The sequence below is a fragment of the Pipistrellus hanaki genome, assembly GCF_964339955.1.
Source record: "Pipistrellus hanaki genome assembly, chromosome: 4".
Lineage (NCBI taxonomy): Eukaryota > Metazoa > Chordata > Mammalia > Chiroptera > Vespertilionidae > Pipistrellus > Pipistrellus hanaki.
Genome location: NC_140506.1, coordinates 88,489,505 through 88,510,176, shown reverse-complemented (window position 1 = coordinate 88,510,176; position 20,672 = coordinate 88,489,505). Strand labels below are relative to the sequence as shown.

General features: G+C 50.4%; 1 protein-coding gene across 2 annotated transcripts in view; it reads left to right on the top strand.

Moving 5' to 3' along the window:
* Positions 1-20,672, top strand: part of SEC14L5 (SEC14 like lipid binding 5) — a 40,279-nt gene that overhangs the window by 12,550 nt on the left and 7,057 nt on the right. For both annotated transcript variants that reach the window (XM_084882289.1, XM_084882288.1), the window contains exons 3-13: positions 4,195-4,344; positions 4,784-4,915; positions 5,259-5,387; positions 6,017-6,209; positions 11,425-11,537; positions 13,094-13,283; positions 16,468-16,556; positions 16,648-16,718; positions 18,316-18,487; positions 19,716-19,844; positions 20,459-20,593. In XM_084882289.1, the coding sequence (XP_084738415.1) occupies positions 4,195-4,344; positions 4,784-4,915; positions 5,259-5,387; positions 6,017-6,209; positions 11,425-11,537; positions 13,094-13,283; positions 16,468-16,556; positions 16,648-16,718; positions 18,316-18,487; positions 19,716-19,844; positions 20,459-20,593 (1,503 nt within the window). The remainder of the gene's footprint in view (positions 1-4,194; positions 4,345-4,783; positions 4,916-5,258; positions 5,388-6,016; positions 6,210-11,424; positions 11,538-13,093; positions 13,284-16,467; positions 16,557-16,647; positions 16,719-18,315; positions 18,488-19,715; positions 19,845-20,458; positions 20,594-20,672) is intronic.

Below are 20,672 nucleotides of genomic sequence, written 5' to 3'. Positions count from 1 at the left end.
CTTGCTCAGCTGTGACATGGGGAAACAACGGCTCCCATCTCACCAGGGCATGGTGAGGATGAAGTGATGCGTTAGCATTCTGTAAATGCCGGTGACAGCAGTGTCAGGCACGAGACCTCACACCCCAGCTGACAGCCCTCTGATACGGGAGCACTGGCTCCTTATGTCGGGGCCCCTGCCTTCCAGACGGAGCCTGACCTCTGGGAGCCCCCAAGGCCTAGGAGATGATTTACTCTTTTTTTTTTTTTTTTTTTTTTTTTTTAAATGTGGTAATATATACATAACCCAACATTTCAACCATTTTAAAGTTCAGTGGCGTTAAATACATTCACAGTGTTGTGCAACCATCACCACTATCCATCTCCACACATTTTTCATCTTCCCATTATGAAAGTCTGTACCCATTAAACACCAACTCCCTGTTCCTCCCCACTAAACCCTGGTAACCACCATTCTGCTCTCTGTCTCTGTAAACCTGACTACTCTAGCTACCTTACAAAAGTGGAATCTATAATAATAAAAGCATAATACGCTAATTAGACTGGACAGCCGAACCACCTTCCGGCAGGTCTGTGGTTGAAGCAGCCACTGTTTACTTGAAGAGGGCACGCCTTCCCTTGCTCAGGCAGGGTGAGCTGTGCCCAAGCGCCTGCCCACTGCTGATCGGCCCCCATGCCACCCCACTGTTATCTGGGGGAGCCAGATGCGGCCCGTCTACCAAGAGGCTTGTTGTGACAGGAAGTTAGCCAGTGACGCTTAGTGCCCTCCGCTGGCTGTGTGCGCCGAGCTGTGGCCAGTCATTCCCCACCGACGTTGTTCTTGGGCGATCGGGGACTTCGGTAAGAAGTTTATGTTTTTCTTTCTTTGCTCGTTGGCATTTCTTTGAGCCCCTAGTGTGTGCCAACAACTGAGATGAGTCGGGTGTGAGGTCCGTGTGCTGAAAAGCACGCAGCCCAGGCCTTTGGCACGTATATGCCAGAGAGTAGTATGTGTAGTTAAAAGGTGCCATAAGTGCTCTCCAGTAAATGAACAGGGAAGGAGGCAGCCTTGCGGGGGGAGGTGGGGTGTCCCAGGAAGAGGGACCAGCAGAGACAGACAGGTCCCCGAAGCCTGGCATCTCCTCACTCCGTATCCTAATCTCCTACCACCGGGAGCCCCAATGACTCGTCCCCGTCCCCATTCACTGCCAAGTGAATTGCCCAGTGTTCCGAGCAGGGGAAACAGCGAGTGCAAAGGCCCTGGGCAGGAACAAGCTGTTTCCTGTGGCTGACACAGCGAAATACCACAAATCGGGGGCTCAAACAGCAGACATTCGTCATCTCACAGTCTGGAGGCTAGAGGTCTGGGATCAAGGTATCACAGAGCGGGCTCCTTCAGAGGCTGTGAAGGACAGGCTGTCCCAGGCCTCTCTCACGGCTTCTCGTGTTGCTGGTAATCCCTGGCATTTCTGGCGTGTGGAGGAATCGCTCCGATCGGTGCCTTCATCTTCACGTGGCGTCCCTGTGTGTGTGTCCGTGTCCACATTCCCCTTTTATAAGGGCACCAGTCATATGGGATTAGCAGCCCATTCTACTCCAGTATGACCTCATCTTAACCAATTACATCTGCCACAACCCTGCTTCCAAATAAGTCCTAACTCCCATTCAGAGGTCCTGGGAGTTAGGACATGAGCTTTGGTTGAGGTGGGGGCACAATTCAATCCATTAACCGTGTGTTCTGGAAACAGCGAGGCTGGCGTGGCGAGGGCAGAGCGAAGGAGGCTGGGGGGGAGGTGGGCTGGTGTAGAGGAATCACCCCGATCAGTGCCTGTATCTTCATGTGGCCAGGCAGGCCACAGCACGGAGGGCGGGATGTGTTCTGGGCCTCCAGGCCTGTTCTAAGGATGTCCTGTCATCCGGGGAACGGGAGAGAGACTGATGAGCAATCAGTGCAAGAGGAGAAGCTCAGGAGTAGTGTGGCCACTGCCTAGCAAGAGTTGAAGGGCTGAGGGTGGAGAAAGAAATGGTGACCACAGAACAGGTTTGGGAGAACAGAACACAGCTCCTTCCCAGCCCATTCGGAGGGCTCTGGGGGCACAGACCCAGTAGGGAGCCAGAGCAGCCGGCGAGGCCTCACCTCTGTAACGGGCGGACGGATGCTGGCATGTTTTGAAAGGATAGGAGGGAAAGGAGCATGTGCCCCAGGGACAGAGCCTGGCTCGGTTTCCAGGTTTCCTGGGAGAACAAGCCCTGCTGCTGAGCAAGGGGTTCCTGCGGGAGTGAACGCTGAGCCAGCCTGGCATTCAGATCCAGGTTCACCATTTTGCACTGTGTGACCTCGGGTTGGTTACTCAGCCTCTCTGGGCCCCCGTTTCCTCATGGTCAAAGGAGGATGCCGTGAGTGATTAAGTGGAAGAACACACACAGCCGGAAGAGCAGAGTCAAGGCTTGATGAGTGCCAGCTACTCTGAGACACAACCTGGTAACGAACTCGCGTTGCAGGCGAGGAAACAGAGTCTCAGACTCGCCCAAGGTCACCCAGGGAGGAAGTACTAGAGACTCAACTGAGTCTGACCAATTCTGAAACATATACCCCTTTCCCTCCCTTAGGCTCTCAAAACATGCCAGCCTCTGTCTGCCCATTACAGAGGTGGGGCGGGGCTGACTGCCCTGGCTGCCTCCTGCATCTGTGCGGGCAGAGCCCTCTGACAGGGCTGGGGAGGAGCTGCGTTCTGTTCCGGCGAACACCGGAGCCCTGTTGTCTGGAGGAGGAAGATGCTGGGTGCCTGTGATGTGCCAGGCTGCACCAGCTAATCAACCCGGGTTCGTCTTCTGGGAGACAAGCGTGGCACACATTTTCCAGATGATACAACAGACTTAGAGCAAGGGACTGGCCTCTCTGCTGGGAGGAGGAGGCAGACCTCCACCCAACTCAGCTCACATCCACTTTGCCATGAGGCTCCCTCCTCAGTGGGGAAATGCCTTCCTTTGAAACAGAGCGTTCAGGGTCCAGACCCCTGTCTGGGAGCCCCATGGTGCACTTTCCCCCGGGGCCCGCGTTCCTGTTCTAACCCTGGTGGCTGGTGTGTTTGACAGATGGCAGGAGGCAGCCCCGTCCTCCTGACCCCGGCGGAGGACGGCTGGGCTGGGCTGGCTTGGCCTTGTGGGGCTGGGGTAACACCAAGGGCACCAGGCACCCGTCCATCCCCCCTCCTCCTGTCTCTGCCAATCTGAGCTGGTGGGTGCCGCCTTCCGCTGGGAGGGATGGGGGTGGAATGTGTCCTCAGATGCCGGCACTATATTTGGAGCTCGCTTTGATTCGGATTCCAGGGCATGTAGGCTGTGACAGGCGCTGGGAGCAGACGCTGCTTGAATGCATGCTTGAATGCCACCAGCCAGGAATGCCCACACGCCCCCCAGTGGCTCTGACCTGCTCAGCCTCTGGAACTTCCCAAACTGGGCACAGACTCTCTCTCTCCCCTTCCAATCTGGAGGCCTTTTCTTTCTTTTAGTGGCCTGCCTGCTCTGCTTCCACCTCCAGGAGGCTGAATAGAAGCAACCGGAGCAGGCAGCCTGGCCTTGTCTGCGGTGGCTTTTGTAGATGCACTTGATCAAATTGAGGGGGTCCCCATCTGCCTCGCTTGTTGAGCTTTTACCATGAAGAGTGTTGAAATTTGTTCATTTTTCCCTCTGAAAGGTGCTTTCTTTTCTTTTTTTAAAAAAATGTATTTTATTGATTTTTTTTTTTTTTTTACAGAGAGAGATAGGGATAGAGAGTCAGAAACATCAATGAGAGAGAAACATCAATCAGCTGCCTCTTGCACACCCCCTCCTGGGGATGTGCCTGAAACCAATATACATGCCCTTTGCTGGAATCGAACCTGGGACCCTTCAGTCCGCAGACCAACACTCTATCCACTGAGCCAAACAGGTTTCAGCTGAAAGGTGCTTTCTTTTAAAGTGTCCCAGGAAAGCCACTCTTTCTTCTAAGGGCAAAGCTCAAATGTGAATCCAAAAAGCCACCTGCCAGGCGGCTGTGCAGACAAACGATGGTCCTGTTGGTAAAACAGCAGTGGCCACGAGCTCCCCAGGGGCCAGGAATGTTCTCCCTCTCCGCAGCCACAAAGAGAGACCAGACCTTCCAGCCGGGGCAGGAGCAGGGCCGTGCCCCGCGGGCCTCGGCCACCCCTTCGCACTCCCTGCCCTCTCCCCCCAGGCCTACGAGAAGCGCTTCCCCACCTGCCCGCAGATCCCGGTCTTTCTGGGCAGCGAGGTGGTGTTCGAGTCCCGCAGCGCCGATGGCGCGGTGCACGTGGTGGAGCGGAGCTGCCGGCTGCGCGTGGAGGCCCCGCGGCTGCTGCGGAAGGTGGGAGCCCGGGGCAGAGGGAGAGGTGGGACAGGGGGGGTGGGTGACCGCTGGGAGCCGGGGCGGGGCCACGCGGCGGGACCAGTGTGAGTGTTGGTGCTAGAAAGAGGGGTTCCAGCGTTGGGTCTGGGTCGGAGGGCCCGCTGGAGCGCTGGATCTGAAGGGACCAGGGCCAGGAGGCTGGGCTGGGACTGGGGGGTTGGGGGAAGCAGGGGTCCGGGGATGGAGGGCTGGGGAGAGGAAGGCGGGGACTCCGCCCAGGCGGTGGGCAGGCGTGGGGCATGGGTGGGGAGCGGGTTCCTGGGTCACCTCGGTTTATCTGGATGATGCCTAACCAATCGAGGTACCTGGCCAGTGCGCATTGGATAACACTTTAGCCCTCGGGTTCGTGCCCCCACCCCTCACTCCTCACCCCCTGCGCACCTGGTGTCTCTTGCAGATCGCGGGTGTGGAGCACGTGGTCTTCGTGCAGAGGAACGTCTTGAACTGGAAGGAGAGGACCCTCCGCATCGAGGCGCACAACGAGACCTTCGCCAGCCGCGTGGTGGTCCGTGAGAACTGCAGCTACACGGTGAGCGCCGGGCCACCCCACCCCCGCTGCCCCTCCCTCTCCCCCAGGGCATTGTGCGATCAGATGCAGGCGGCTCCCTACATCCGCAGTTCAGATACACAGCCCATACTTTTTTTTTTTTTTTTAAGTTTAGGTAGTTTAAAATATTGTGTGAGACATACTTACTAAAATAGTATTTGCTGTTTATCTTAAATTCAAATGTGACTGGGCATCCCCGCTTTTAATTGGCTAAACCGGGCAACTTTTCTCCGCCCTCCATTCTTCTCTCGTTCCTTTCCTGCCTCAGGAAACTGCCTTATTTCTCTACCTGTAAAATGGGGTTAACGATGGTGCCTGCTTTCAGGTCCACCCTGAGAATGAAGAGTGGACTTGCTTTGAGCAGTCTGCCTCGCTCGACATCCGGTCCTTCTTTGGCTTTGAAAGTGCCTTGGAGAAGATTGCCATGAAGCAGTACACAGCCAACGTCAAGAGGGTAAGAGAGAGGCTCCGTCAGGCACAGGGAGACAAGTGCACAGACCTTGGGGGCTGCCAGTGCTGGTTCAAAACCCGCTCTGCTACTTGACAACTCCTATGACATCACGCAAGAGCCTTAATTAGCCTTCCTCATCTGTAGAATGGGTATTCTAACACTGGCCATATTACAGGAGATGATGGGCAGACAGCAAGCCTCAATGGGGGCACCATGATCCTGATGGCTCCCAGGCTTGTGTGTAAGCTCTGTGGACACAGAAGGGACATTGTACGATGCTTTTTCCTGGTTTAAAGGGTCCCTGCTTGGTTTAAAGATCTGAGACACTTCACTGAGTAGAGGCCTTCAGTGTAATGAAACAGATAAAATCATTTTAATAATATATTTTGTCCATTGGGTTATCAATATAAAACTCCCTTGGGAACTATTTTACATTCTTTGGTACCAAATCTCGCAAATCCGGTGTGTATTTAACATTCCCAAACATCTCCATTTGGCTTGGCCACATTCCACTGCTTAGTAGCCACGTGTCAGGACTGGGGCCAGAGCCAGGCGGGGTGACTCCCAGAATGACGTTGGTTACCCGCTGTCCTGCCCCGGTGCTGACGTGCTTGCTTCTCTCTGGCTCCCAGGGGAAGGAGGTGATTGAGCATTACCTGAACGAGCTCCTCTCCCAGGGCATCTCTCACATTCCCCGGTGGACGCCGGGCTCGGTCCGAGAGCAGGACGCCCGCTCCCAGGCTGTGCTGGGCGATCCCGGCTCGCTGGAGGTCCACGGGCCCGGAAGCGCCCAGGGCCCCGCTGAAGAGGTGGTTGGTGCGGAAGGTAGGTGACTGTGGCTGAGGCCCGACATTCTAGGACGTATGCTCATTCTGTGGGGGGAGAATTGCCATGGGTCCCCTCGGGGATGGGCCTGGGTCCTGGAATGACAGCCTCCTCCCTCTCAACGGCTGCTTTGCCCCCTCTCTCTTCCATCCCAGAAGCCAGAACTGGCTTATTTCTCGATCAGGAGTTGACTTGATCTGGTGCCTTCAGATTCCCCTTTTCTCTGGTTTGGTCACTATTTTGGATTCTATGAGTAATGCATAATCACGGTGGGAAAAAAATCCAAGCAGGAAGTATGACTCCTTTGCTCTCCTCGGAGGCAACAATAGTTTTGTGTTTGTGAAACTATCTAGGCATCTATACATGCATAATATGTACATATATACATACATACATACATGTATAACCTATGCTGAACAGAGGAGAGCATAGCATACATTCTATTTGATACTTTGTGTTTTTCACTGAGCATGTTTTTTGAACAACTTTCCATATCAGTGCAGTTGTATTTGCAGTATTTCATGGTGTGGTTACACCACAACTTACTTATTAATAAACATTTATTAATTATTTTTAGTTTATTTGGCTAGTACCCTATGATGGATATTTAGATTGTTTCTATTTTTTAAAAATGCAAAAATGTTTTTAAAGTATTTGTATGAGTATCTACACAGCATATAATTCAAAAGGTTGAACTGATGAGTCGAGGTTATGTGCAACTAAAATTTTGGTTGATTTACCAATTAGGCCTGCAAAGAGGTTGTATTAGGCAATGTTCCACCTAAAGTGTGTAGCTGTGTTTACTCCTGGCTTCGCTGTGGCTCCCGCAGGACAGTTATTAAACACTAGAGGCCTGTGCATGACTTCACGCATGGGTGGGGTCCTTCGGCCTGGCTGGTGATCAGGATTGATCTGGGACCAGGGGACAGCCAGCCAGGGGGAGGGACTGGGAGGTTGGCCGGCCAGTCAGGGGGAAGGACCACAGGAGGTTGGCTAGCTGGGCCCCCCATCGGTAGTTCAGTCACTTAGGTTTTTATAGAGAGCGATTTTTAAACTTAAAGGCAAAAAGTGACCACTGGTCGGTTAGTGATCACCTCTTTCCTATGAGTGAGGCCAAGTATTATTTTTTCATGTTTAGCGACTCTATTTAACTTTGTTGTGAATCCCTGTTCTTGTTCTTTGTCCACTTTCCTATTTGTCTGTTAATTTCTTACTACTTGGTGAGAGCTCTTTGCATATTAAGGCAATTAGCCTTTTGTCATATTTCAGGCTTGGATTGACATGGGAAATGTTCACAATATGATGTTAAAGGAAGAGAATCTGGGATACAAAACTGCACAGCTCCCCTGAATCCAGTTTTAACCACGTGTACCTGTGCTCTCGACATTTCAGTGTCTCCCGGGCACATGGAAGTGTAGGGTTGGCCTGACTAAGAGAAACACTGTGTAACCAAACACACATCAGGGTTGTGTTTAGGAAGAACAAAATTCACCTGTTTAACAAATGTTTATTCTGCACCAACTGTGTGCACTAGCTGGCTGCCATTGTGGTATATGTGTGTGTGTGTGTGTACACTGAGTGGCCAGATTATTATGATCTCTGAACACATAATAACCTGGCCACTCAATGTATATCCTATAGAATAAAAGGCTATGCAAATTGTCCCCTCGACCAGGAGTTCGACCAGCAGGCAGGCAGGCCAACTGCCCATGTCCCCTCCCTTGGCCAGGCTGGCCCGACCCCAGCCATGCACAAATTTATGCATCAGGCCTCTAATATATATCTATATATCTATATCTATATCTATATCTATATCTATATCTATATCTATATCTATATCTATATCTATATCTATTGTATATATCTGAGTGACCAGATTATTAATAATAATCTGGCCACTCAGTGTGTGTGTGTGTGTGTGTGTGTGTGTGTGTGTGTGTGTGTATGTATGTGTGTATTTATTTTTTTTGGGGGGGGTCAATCCTCACCTGAGGACACTTTTTCCATTGATTTTTAGAGAGTGGAACTGGTGGGGGGGGGGGTGGAGAGAGAGAGAGAGAGAGAGAGAGAGAGAGAGAGAGAGGAACATTGATGTGAGAGAGACACATTGGTTGGTTGCCTCCTGCACGCACCCTGACTGGGTCTGGGGATCAAACCCACAACAGCCCTTTGAGGCATGGGCTGACACTCTAATGATCGAGAAACTGGCCAGGGCATACAAACATTTTAATAATATTTTTTTAAACTTTTTTTTTTTTACAATGATGCATTTCTGCCGCTTCCTGAGCATACATTCTGCAGGCCATGCCCCGTGCCCTCCTGTTTCACACAGCCCGTTCCTTCCTTCTCCGTCTGGGCTGTCCACAGTGGGGCTGGCACGCAGGATGGCTGTGGAAGGCACGGCGTGCTCCCTCCACGCTGCTCCGGATCACTGAGCCTTTGTGTGCGGCTGAAAGGGGCCTTCACAGCTGCTGGGAGCTGGCAGGACGCTGGTGTCTCCTGCCTCCCTTGTGTTTTCTCCCTCAGCCCTTTCTGCCCCCCCCCCTTAGGTCCCCCTACCCGCCTCCGACACCTCTGCCTCTGATCCCTCTGTGGGTCTGGACAGTACCCCCGCCCCAGCTTTTCTCTTGCCTCTAGTTACCCAGATGCCTTTTAGAGCAGATGGCCTGACCCCAGCCCTGGGCTTTGTTTTGGAAGGAACCCTGGGTCCTGCTGCTGGGTGTGCAGACACTGTGCCATCTGCACACAAAAAGAGCTATGCCCATGGGGCTGCTCTCTGCAGAGTGTCTCACCCACTGCAGAGAGGCTAACGCACGAGATGCCTCACCATGCTGGCACCTGCCGCCTCAGCAGATGAGGGTGGGCCACAGGACCTCAGGTTACAGTCAGGCCTCTAAATGCCAGCACACGCTGACCCCGAACAGCCCAATTGTGTGAGATGGTAGTGAACATTGGAAATGATCTGTGCAGTTATGGACTGTATTCTGGGGTCAGTTAAAAAAAAGCCTTGCAGGGTCAGGGCGGTGGAGAGGCAAAGGAAGTGGCATTTATCAACTGCTTGTTATGCTGGGAACTATGCATGCATTCACTCATTTGAGCCTCTCTCAGGCTCAGTTTTGTCTTCTCTGAAGTGGGAAAATAGTGATGCCTGTCTCATAGTGGTGTAGGGAGAACTCACAGAGACCATGCAAATAGCTAATAATTGTTACTCCAATAACGAACACTCAGAAGGAGAAATTAAGAAAACAATCCCATATACAATTGCATCAAAAAACATGAAACACCTAGGAAAATTTTAACCAAAGAGGTTAAGGACCTGTAAGAAAACTATAAGACACTGAAGAAAGAAGCAGAAGATACAGAAAAGTGAAGGATACAGCTTGCTCATGGACTGGAAGGATTAATATTGTTAAAATGTCCTTATTAGCAATATAGAGATATAATACAATCCCTATTTAAAATATCAATGGCATTCTCCTCAGAATTAGAACAATTAATCCTAAAATGTATACTGAGCCACAAAAGACCACAAATAGCCAAATAAATTTTGAAAGAAAACAAAGTGGGAGGTATCATGCTCCCTGATATGAAACTATACTACAAAGTTACGATAATCAAAACAGTATGATACTTTCATTAAAAAAAAACAGACATTTAGGTCAATGGAATAGAATAGAGAGTCCAGGAGTAAATCCTTGCTGAGATGGTCAAGTAATCTACAACAGAGTAGGGAAACATATACAACAGGGTAAAGAAAATCTCTTCAATAAATTGTGTTGGGGAAACTGTACAGATATATGCAACAAGTGAAATTGGACCACTTTCTAATACCATATACATAAATAAACTAAAAATATATAAATAAATTGAATATAAGGCTTGAAATCATAAAACTAGAAGAAAACATAGGCAAGAAAGTCTTTGACATCACTCTTAGTAATCTGTTTTTGGATATATTTCCTTGGGCAAGGACAACAACAACAAAAATAAACAAATGGGACTTGCATCAGACTAAAAAGTTTTTGCACGGCAAAGGAAACCATCAACAAAACAAAACCATCAGCAAAACAACCTACTGAAGGGGAGGATATTTTCACAAATGATACATCGATAAGAGGTTAATATCCAAAATATATAAGGAACTCAAACAACTTAACAACAACAACAACAACAACAACAAAACAAAAACAATCCAATTACAAAATGGGCAGAGGATCTGAATAGATAATTCTCCAAAGAAGACATACAGATGGCCAATAGACATGTGAAAAGATGCTCAACATCACTAATCATGAGAGAACTGCAAATTAAAACCACAATGAGATATCACCTCACACCTGTCAGAATGGCTATCATCAATAAGTCATCAAAAAGTTAGTGTAAGTAGGATGTGAAGAAAAGGAAACCCTTCCTTGTGCACTGTTGGTGGGAATGCAGATTGGTGCAGCCACTGTGGAAAGCAGTATGGAGGTTCCTCAAAGAGTTAAAAATAGAGTAGCCATATGATCCAGCAATTCCACTTCTGGGTATTTATCTGAAGGGAAAAAACCCTTTAACACTAAACGATATATGCACCCCCATGTTCATTGCAGCATGACTAGCGAAGACATGGAAGCAAACTAAGTGTCTATTCATAGACAAGTAGATAAAAGAAGATGGGTACATATATACAATGGAATATTATTCAGCAATAAAAAAAGAATGAAATCTTGCCAATTGCAAGAACATGGATAGAACTAGAGGGTATTATACCAAGTGAAATAAGTCAGACAGAAAAAGACAAATGTGATTTCACTTATGTGTAGAATCTAAAAAAACAAAACAAAATAGAAACAGACCCATAGATATAGAGAACAAGCTGATGCTTGCCAAAGGGGAAGGGATGGAGGACGATGGAAAAAAATATTCAGAGGGCGGGACAGCTGTAGAAGACAGGGATATTTCCATTTCCGAAGGTCAAAGGGGACATATCACTTGCGACTGTGAGATCCAGGCTTGGCCCGGCATGAGTTTCCAGAACCACCTGGAGATGGATTGAAAGCCTAGAGGACCTGGAGCCCGGGTGGCTGTCGTCTGGGGAAAGGGCTTCTGTGTGGCTTGGAACGACATTTCAGATCCAAGGTGGCCAGTCAGGCAGGGGCTCCAGAAAGGGCAGGCAAGGCGGGGAGGAGACACAGCCTCTCCCTCTTGTCTGAAGCCCCTTCTTCTCTGGCAGGGGACAAGCTGGACGCCGACTACATCGAGAGGTGCCTGGGCCACCTCACGCCCATGCAGGAGAGCTGCCTGATTCAGCTCCGGCACTGGCTGCAGGAGACACACAAAGGCAAGGCAAGTGCAGGGCGGGGCCTGCTGGAGCTGACACATGCTGGGTATTAGCGGCCCAGCCTAGGCCCTGGGGAGGAAGGGCCAGGGAAACCAGCTTGTGCCATTGGTAATGCTGGGTACTTAGACTTTGCCTTCTTTTCATTACATATGGTTTCATGTGACTGTAATACATGCTCCCATTATCACTGACTAGGCACCGCTCACATTAAGGCCAATCCTTTTTTCTTCTTCTTTTTTTCTTTTTTTTTTTTTATCCTCACCCGAGGGTATTTTCCATTGATATTTTAGAGAGAGTGGAATTGATAAGGACAGACAGAGAGAAATATCAATGTGAGAGAGACACATTGATTGGTTGCCTCCTGCATACCCCTGACCAGGGCCCTGGCTGGGGAGGAGCCCACAACCAAGGTATGTGCCCTTGACCAGAATCGAACCCGGGAACCTTCAGTCCACAGGCCGACGCTCTATCCACTGAGCCAAACGGGGCAGGTCAAGGCCAGACAATTCCTTATGGTGGGGGTTGTGTTGTGAACTGCAGGGCTTTGAGCAGCATCCTTGACTCCCACCCATTAGATGCCATGAGCTCTTCTCCCCACGTTGTCACACCAAAAATGGCTCCAGAGCCACCAGATGTCCCCTGTAGAGCACAGTCACCTCCAACTGACAACCACTGCTGTTCACAAAACCAAGCACGCTATCTTTTTTAAAAGAGACTTACTGACTTGCGAGGGTTGATTTTTGACTGAGTGCGGATTTTGCCTTGAGACGCTAAGCCCCATCACAAGAAGGTCCAATATGCATTTGGGTCCCAAGCATGGGCTTGACCTTCAACTCTGTTGAGTTGGAACTTCCTGCTTAGTCATAAGTTGATGGCCCTTCCTCCCCACTTCGGGAGGCAGACAAGGGAGTTAGTACTGGGCTGTGATGTAGAATGGGGATAAGGTTCGTATTCACTTCCCATAGTGAGTTAAAGGGAATCCACGTAAAGTGCTTAGAGCCAAGTCTGGTTCAGAATGAGAACTCACCAAAGGGTGCTTTTGGTTGGCGCTGCCCTTCCCTTGATTGTTGATATTTGCCAGAGGGAAGAAAGGAAAGAGAGCTGGTGGGGTCTTAACTTATCCTCTCAGCTATTAGTTAGACTCTTTGGGTTATATGTGGCAGGAATGCAGCCTGAACAAGGCAAAAAAAAGGGGGGTGGGAATGGGGGAGGTATTATCGGCTCATATAACACACTGTTAAGAGGAGTGTATATATTTTCTGGGACTGCTGAAATAAAATGCCATAGTTTGGGTGGCTTACAACAACAGAAATGTATTCGCTCCCAGTTCTCAGCCATCCGTCTGAGATTAAGGTGAGAGCAGGTGGGTTCCTTCGGGAAGCTCTCGGGGAGATCCTGGCTTCTGGGAGCTGCTAGCAACCCTTGGCTTGCGGATGCATGTGGATGCACATGGTCCTTTCCCCAGCTAAATATTTTCAGAGGAGACAGGAGATTCGTTTCCCATAATCCTGTCTACTGGGATAGGGAACACCATTCTCTGGGTTGCTCCTCCTTCTCACAGATTCCCAAAGATCAGCACATCCTTCGGTTCCTGCGGGCTCGTGACTTCCACCTGGACAAGGCCCGGGAGATGCTGTGCCAGTCCTTGAGCTGGCGAAAGCAGCACCAGGTGGACCTCCTCCTTCAGACCTGGCACCCCCCTGCCCTCCTGGAGGAGTTCTATGCGGGGGGCTGGCACTACCAGGACATAGGTGCGTGCCTTGACCTACGTAACGTAAGTGCATCCTTGGTCACTGTGGAATGCATTGTGAATACCACTTTCCAGGCTTCTTGTTTTTCCTTTGGACTCTTCTGGGCATCTGGACATGACCACCCAGCCATGAAATGGCAGAGCTGGGCTTGAGCAAATAGTGCCTTGGGGCCGCCATAGCAAATGACCTCAAACTGGGTTAGCTTAAAACAACAGAGTTTATTCTTTCCCAGTTCTGGAGGCAGAAGTCTGAAATCAAGGTGTCAGCAGGCCTTGACCCTTTGCAGAATTCTTCCTTATCTCTTAGATCTCTGGTGGCCCAGCCTCACTCCAGTCTCTGCATCTGTCTTCACATGGCCTTCCTCTCTGTGTATCCACTGTGTCCTCTCTTCTTTTTCAAAATATGCTTCTATTGATTTTTAGAGAGAGAGGAAGGGAGAGGGAGAGATAGAAACATCGATGAGAGAGGAACATCCTGGATTGGCTGCCTCCTGCACATCCCTTACTGGGGATCAAGCCTGAAACCCGGGCATATGCCCTGACCAGGAATGGAACCAGCAGTCCCTTGGTCCCTGAGCCGCACTGGCCAGGCCTCTCTTCTTCTTATAAAGACCCCCAGTCGTTGGATGTAAGGTCAACAATGACCCAGTGTGATCTCATCTTGAGACCCTACTTCCAAATAAGGCCACATTCTGAAGTTATGGGTGGTCGTGAATTTTGGGGATATATAATATTATTCGACCTACTATACATTTCTTTGGATTTTACAATAAAAATTAATTTGCCATTGAAACCCGTGCCTAGCATGATTTTCAGTGTCCTTTATATAAAAACCCATATACAGTTGTCCCTTGAACTTTGTGGGGATCATAGGCACTGACCCACTCTTGTGCAGTTGAAAATCCATGTATAATTTTTGACTCCCCAAAACTCAGCTACTGCCGAAACCGGTTTGGCTCAGTGGATAGAGCATCAGCCTGCGGACTGAAGGGTCCTGGGTTCGATTCCGGTCAAGGGCATGTACCTTGGTTGTGGGCACATCCCCAGTGCGGGGTATACAAGAGGCAGCTGATCAATGATTCTCTCTCATCGTTGTTTCTAACTCCCTATCCCTCTCTCTTCCTCTCTGTAAAAAAATCAATAAAATATATTAAAACAAAACAAAACAAAACAAAAAACAACTTAGCTACCGTCGTCCTTTGGTGTATGTAGGATACCAAAACCCACAGATGCTCATGTTCCTTATATAAAATGGTATAGAACAATGCATGGAGCTGCTGTTGGCACAATCCCTGGATGTAAGACCCGGGAATATGGAGGGCTGATAGTGTATTTATTGGGGGTGGGGGTGGGAATCTGCATATAAATCGAGCCAAACCCTTGTTGTTTAAGGGTCATCTGTATGTTGAACAGAGCAAATGCTCCGCTCTCCCGAAGAGCGGGCTGAGACTTGTCCTTCAGTGAGCCGGTCCTCATTATCTTTGTATTGCATTCATCGCCCCCAAATCAACACTCAGGAAGCGTTCGTGGTCCGTGTGCAGAGTGCCCGCCCTGCGGTCCCCGGCTGAGGGTGCACTGGGCGTCTTCTGCCTTCCTGCTCAGCGCTCACGCTGCACACAGCATCCTTTTTGCAGTCTACTTTGTGCCACTTTTTTTCTTCTTCTCTCATCTTTGTGCATTTGGTTGTGATTTTGCTGTTTACAATGGCCTCCAAGCAGAATGCAGCAGTGCTGTCTCGTGTTTCTAAGGACGCATGGCTATCGCGTGCCTTACTGAGAGAAGGTGTGAGTTAGGTCAGACCTGCATTGCAGGCTGCTGGCCGTGAGCTCAATGTTACCGAATCAACAAAGTATAGTAAATAAGGTGTCCTTAAATAGAAACACAGAAAACAAGGTTATATGTATTGATCGGTTGACAAAAATATTATGACTAGAGGCTGGCAGGAACCTAACCCTGTGTTTTTCCTGGAAGCAGTGGGTCTATATTGGATACTTCATTGTTTAAGGTGATTATAGAACAACTAATAAGAATAGCAAGAATCGACTGCTCTTGTCTCTAATTTTTTATTTTTGCTTCTGCTGACAGAAAACTAGCAGCCGATTTTTATCTATTCTCTCCATGTTCCTTCATTACATGGCTCATCTCCTCCTTTTTAAACTAACCTTTTATTTATTTTATTTTTTCATATTTTATTGATATTTTACAGAGAGGAAGAGAGAAGGATAGAGAGTTAGAAACATTGATGAGAGGAAAACACCCATGCCGAAACTGGTTTGGCTCAGTGCATAGAGCGTCAGCCTGCGGACTGAAAGGTTCCAGGTTTGATTCCAGTCATGGGCATGTACTTGGTTTCGGGCGCATCCCCAGTGGGGGATGTGCAGGAGGCTGCTGATCGATGATTCTCTCTCATCGATGTTTCTAACTCTCTATCCGTCTCTCTTCCTCTCTGTAAAAAAATATCAATTAAAAAATATATAAAGAATGAATGCACTGCATGGTATCTGCATTCAGTAGTTTATTCCTGCTGGGTGTTCAAAGGACAGTGCAATATAAATTCAGTATCTGGCATCGTTGGTTTTCTTGGCTTTGTGCATGTTAAACCTGGTATTTTTATTGAGACATTCTTAAACAGTTCTTACTGTTCAGTTAGACATAAGTAATCTTCAGTAGGAACTAATACTTTTCTTTTTCTAGAAAAAAAAAAAAAAGAATGATGGAAATCAATAAGAAAAAAAGAAGAGAGAAACATCCATCAGCTGCCTCCTGCACACTCCCTGCTGGGGATGTGCCCACAACCAGGGTACATGCCCTTGAATGGAATCGAACCTGGGACCCTTAAGTCCGCAGGCTGACGCTCTATCCACTGAGCCAAACTGGTTAGGGCTAAACTAACCTTTTAATGTTAGGACAGTTTGAGGTTTTCAGCTAGGGTCATACAGAGAGTTCCTGTATGCACCTCATTTAGTTTCCTTTACAGTGTAAGCCCGTGCTTCTAGCACATGCTATGTTTCTTTCACCATAATTGATATTAGCCCCTCATAGGACTTATTAGTAAATGACGGAGGGACGGGCCTTGGTGAGCCCCAGCCTGGCCCTCCTTCTCTGAGCAGGGTGAGGTCTCAGCACGGGATTGACCTGCCCTCTCCCCAGCATTTCCTACACTGTGTCCCCCGCTCTTTGCACAGACGGCCGCCCCCTGTACATCCTGCGCCTGGGCCACATGGACACCAAGGGCCTGATGAAGGCCGTGGGGGAGGAGGCGCTGCTGCAGCACGTGAGTCGGGGTCCCCATTCCCTGGAGCCCCCGGGGCTGCCTGCGGGGAGCAGCCAGGGGCAGGCTCGCCAGCGCCTTCTCTGCCCTCCAGGTGCTCTCCGTCAACGAGGAAGGACAGAAGAGATGTGAAGGGAACACCAGGCAGTTTGGCCGTCCCATCAGGCAAGGACCCGCCGGGGACGCATTCCGCTGAGCAGTCCAGGCGGCCCAGGCTCACTGAGCATGGCCCTTCACAGGGGTGTTCTCGCTTGATCCTCACAGTGACCCTGTGAGGCAGGGACCGCCCCGTCCCGTCCTTTACCGGGGGAAACTGAGGCTCGGAGCAGGGATGCTCTCCCAAGGTTGCTAAGCGGGTAGTGGCAGAGCTCATGCCATGCATCCTCCTGGCCTTTGCCTTTGGGGGACCCCCCCTTTTCCCCAAGTGCCACCTTGAGTCTGTCTCCCAGGCATGCAGACTCGCAGCTGTCCTGGCACATCCGGTAGGTAACCCACTGTCCCCCTCTGGCTCCCCAACTTCCGTGCCGGAGCCCAGTTTCCCACACCAGTACTCACAGCGCCGTCACCCCAAAGGCACTGAACCTCTGCCCTTCTGTAAAGTGGGACCAGTATCACCAGTTTTAGGGGTTCTTTAAAAAAAAAACACACACACACTATATTTTATTGATTTTCTACAGAGAGGAAGGGAGAGGGATAGAGAGCTAGAAACATCGATGAGAGAGAAACATCAACCAGCTGCTTCCTGCAAACCCCCTACTGGGGATGTGCCCGCAACCAATGTACATGCCCTTGACTGGAATCAAACCTGGGACCTTTCAGTCCATAGACCGACGCTCTATGCACTGAGCCAAACCGGTTTCAGCTAGGGGTTCTTTATGGATTGTCAAAAATAATAACTGTGAGGAGATGATGCAAACACGTGTCTAGAACTTATAGGTAGCAGTTTCTCGCTTCAGCACCTTGATTCTCTGCATCCTTATTCCACCCCAGGAAGGAGGAGCAGGCAGGACCTGCTGCTGAAGCTTTTATCCCAAATCCTGACCTTTATGAAAATGACCGTCCTTTGCCATTCGGTGCTTTCCTAAGGGGACATCTCCTGGGGGTGGGGTGGGGTGGGTCACTCAGGGTCCCGGCCAGAGTCAGAGTCTCTCTGGGATGGCTCAGGTGACAGGGTCGCAGGCGAAGGGAACGAAGCTGGGGTGGAGAGGCTTCCAGGCACTAGGGCAGCGGTAACGTGGTCATTTTTCCTAACGAATTCGTACTCATGAAATGGAGGCGCAGAGAGGTTAGGAAACTTGTTCAAGGCCACACAGCAGGTGGCAAACCGAGGTGCTTGAGCTCTGTTTGGTTATCAGCATCTTTTCCACAGTCCGTAGCAATAACTGGCTTTTACTGACTGGGTGCTACGTGCCTGCCCTTTACGTATAGGTCTCATTTAGTCCGAATGAGAGTCTCTCTGCTTGAGCTGGAGACTGTTGCTGTCATAGCCACGGTCCCGATGAGGAGGAAGTTGCCAGGTCACACAGCTTCCAAGGGTGAAAGTGACACTGGAATCTGGGGGCTCAGCCTCCGAGCCCACACTCTGAGCCTCTTTGCCACGTGGCCTCACCGCGGTGGCAGGATCCAGGAGTGTCCTGTGGGCCCCACCCCTTCTGCTCCCAGCCCTGCCTCACTGGGCGTGTCCATCCCTGGTCCCTGCAGGGGGTGCCGGGGACCCAGAGAGGTGGCAGGGCGAGGTGGAGCGAGGGCTCGTGTCTTGCAGCTCCTGGACCTGCCTGGTGGACCTGGAAGGACTGAACATGCGGCACCTGTGGCGGCCGGGGGTGAAGGCCCTCCTGCGGATGATCGAGGTGGTCGAGGACCACTACCCTGAGACGCTGGGCCGGCTGCTCATCGTGCGTGCCCCCCGCGTCTTCCCCGTGCTCTGGACGCTGGTAAGGGCCGGGGCCGGAGATGGGAGGGGTCCCTCGGTGAACGGCCCCGCCTGCTTTTTCGGCGCCCTTTCTTCTAAGTCAGATACCAGAGAGCTAACCGCTGTGAAGGGCTCAGTGCCGTGACTTTTAGTGTATTCACAGTTGTGCAACCATCACCGCTCCCTAATTCTAGACCGTTTTCACTTCCCGGAGAGGAAACCGTTAGCCGTCACTGCCCCCCTCCTCGCCCGGCTCCTGACAACCACGGGCCTGCTTTGTGTCTCCGTGGGTTTGCATATTCGAGATATTTCATGTAAACGGGATCAAATAGTATGAGGTTACTTGCGTCTGATTCCTCACTCAACATAATGATTTCAGGCTCATCCACAGTGTAGCATTTCTCAGGACTTCCTTTCTTTTTGTCTTTGAAATATTCCACGGCACGGATGGAGCACATTTTGTGTAACCTTTGTCTTGCTTCGTGGACACCAGAGTCACACTCAGAATCGGACAGGCTTCCCGGAACCCCTGTGAGCAGGTTCTGCAGATCCTATGCTACAGGGATATTAAAACGTTTTGCCCACAACCCATAGTAAGAAATATACTTTTTGTTGCAATCCTGCACTTGCATGCATGTACACATACACATACTCACACAATGTACTATATTGATTTCACAACCACTGAACAGATTGTCACTTGCAGTTGGAAACCACTGTCCTGAGGCCCCTCCAAATTGTACAGACTCAGAGTTAGCATCTTACCCAGTGCCAGGGTGTGTGTGTGTGTGTGTGTGTGTGTGTGTACATGCATGTGTAGTCACTGCTTGAGAGGCACTGCTGTAAGTAGAGGTTTGATCAGGATAGAGATTCAAGAGTTTAAAGTTAAACAGACTCAATGTTTTACTAAGCACCTACTATGTGTCAGGCACGTATCCAGGCCCTGAGGATTCTGAGTGCACAAGCCATTTATACAAAATGTCCAGAACAGGCAGAACTGTAGAGACAGGAGCAGACTGGTGGTTCCCAGGGGCTGGGGGAGAGGGGACAGGGAGTGACTGCTCATGGGGGTGGTGTGGCCTTTTGCTGGGATGAAAACGTCTTGGAATTAGGTAGAGGTGATGGGTGCATAGCGTACGGAATGAACTAAAAGCCACTGAGTCGTTCCCTTTAATGTGCTTAATTAATGTGAGCAAATCACATCTCAATAAGAGACAACTCTTCCTCTTGCTCCATGTCCCCCGTTTCAGATCAGCCCCTTCATCAATGAGAACACCAGGCAGAAGTTCCTCATCTACAGTGGCAGCAATTACCCGGGAGGCCTCGTGGACTACCTGGACAAAGACGTGATCCCCGACTTCCTTGGCGGGGAGTGCCTGGTGAGGCTGCCAGCCGGGGCCGGAGGAGGGCAGTGTGTGGCCTCTGGGACCCGGGAGTGCTGGGGCAGGGCTTGTTTAGAAGCTTCCCCAAAGAGAGGCGACTCCTCCCTGAAGGAGGGCAGCCTTCCCTTGCTTCTTTCTAGGTGAGTGAGAGTTTCCAGGAGTCCAAAGACCAGGCCAGGCAAAGGCTTACCCACTCTGCATTCCCCTTCCAGGTCTAGGTTGCTAGGACAGTCAGAATGACCTTTTGCCATAGGGGGGTGTGACCCAAATGGCCCAGAGGCCTGGACCCCGGAGCCAGTGTACCTAAAGGAATTTACCCCCAGTTCACAACCACGGGGTGAGATATTGGCAGAACACACCTGAGAGCCTGATAGGAGCTTGTGCCCTGGCTCAGCCACTTCCTGCTGCCTTACTCCTCTGAGCCTCTGTTTTCCTCCTCTGTGAAATGGGGAGAATAATAGTTCCGACTGCTTTGTTGTGAGTCAGGTGGTTAAATGGGGTCAAGCAAGCCCAGTGCCCAGCTCACCAAGAGATCCCTGTTATTAGTGTGGTTTCAGGGGTCACAGAGCCTGACGGGGCCCTAACCTACCACCTTTGTCTTTGTACCCCAGTGTCATGTCCCAGAAGGAGGGCTGGTCCCCAAGTCCCTCTATCTGATGGAAGAGGACCAGGAGCATGCAGAACAGATGCACGAGTGGAGGGAGACCTACCGGCCGGCCTGTGTGCTCCGCGGGGCTCCCCATGAGGTGCTGGGGCCCTGGCCCGGGAGGACCCACTGGGCTGGGGTGTCATTCTAGGTCAGGGTCTCCCAGAGGAGAGGGTTCT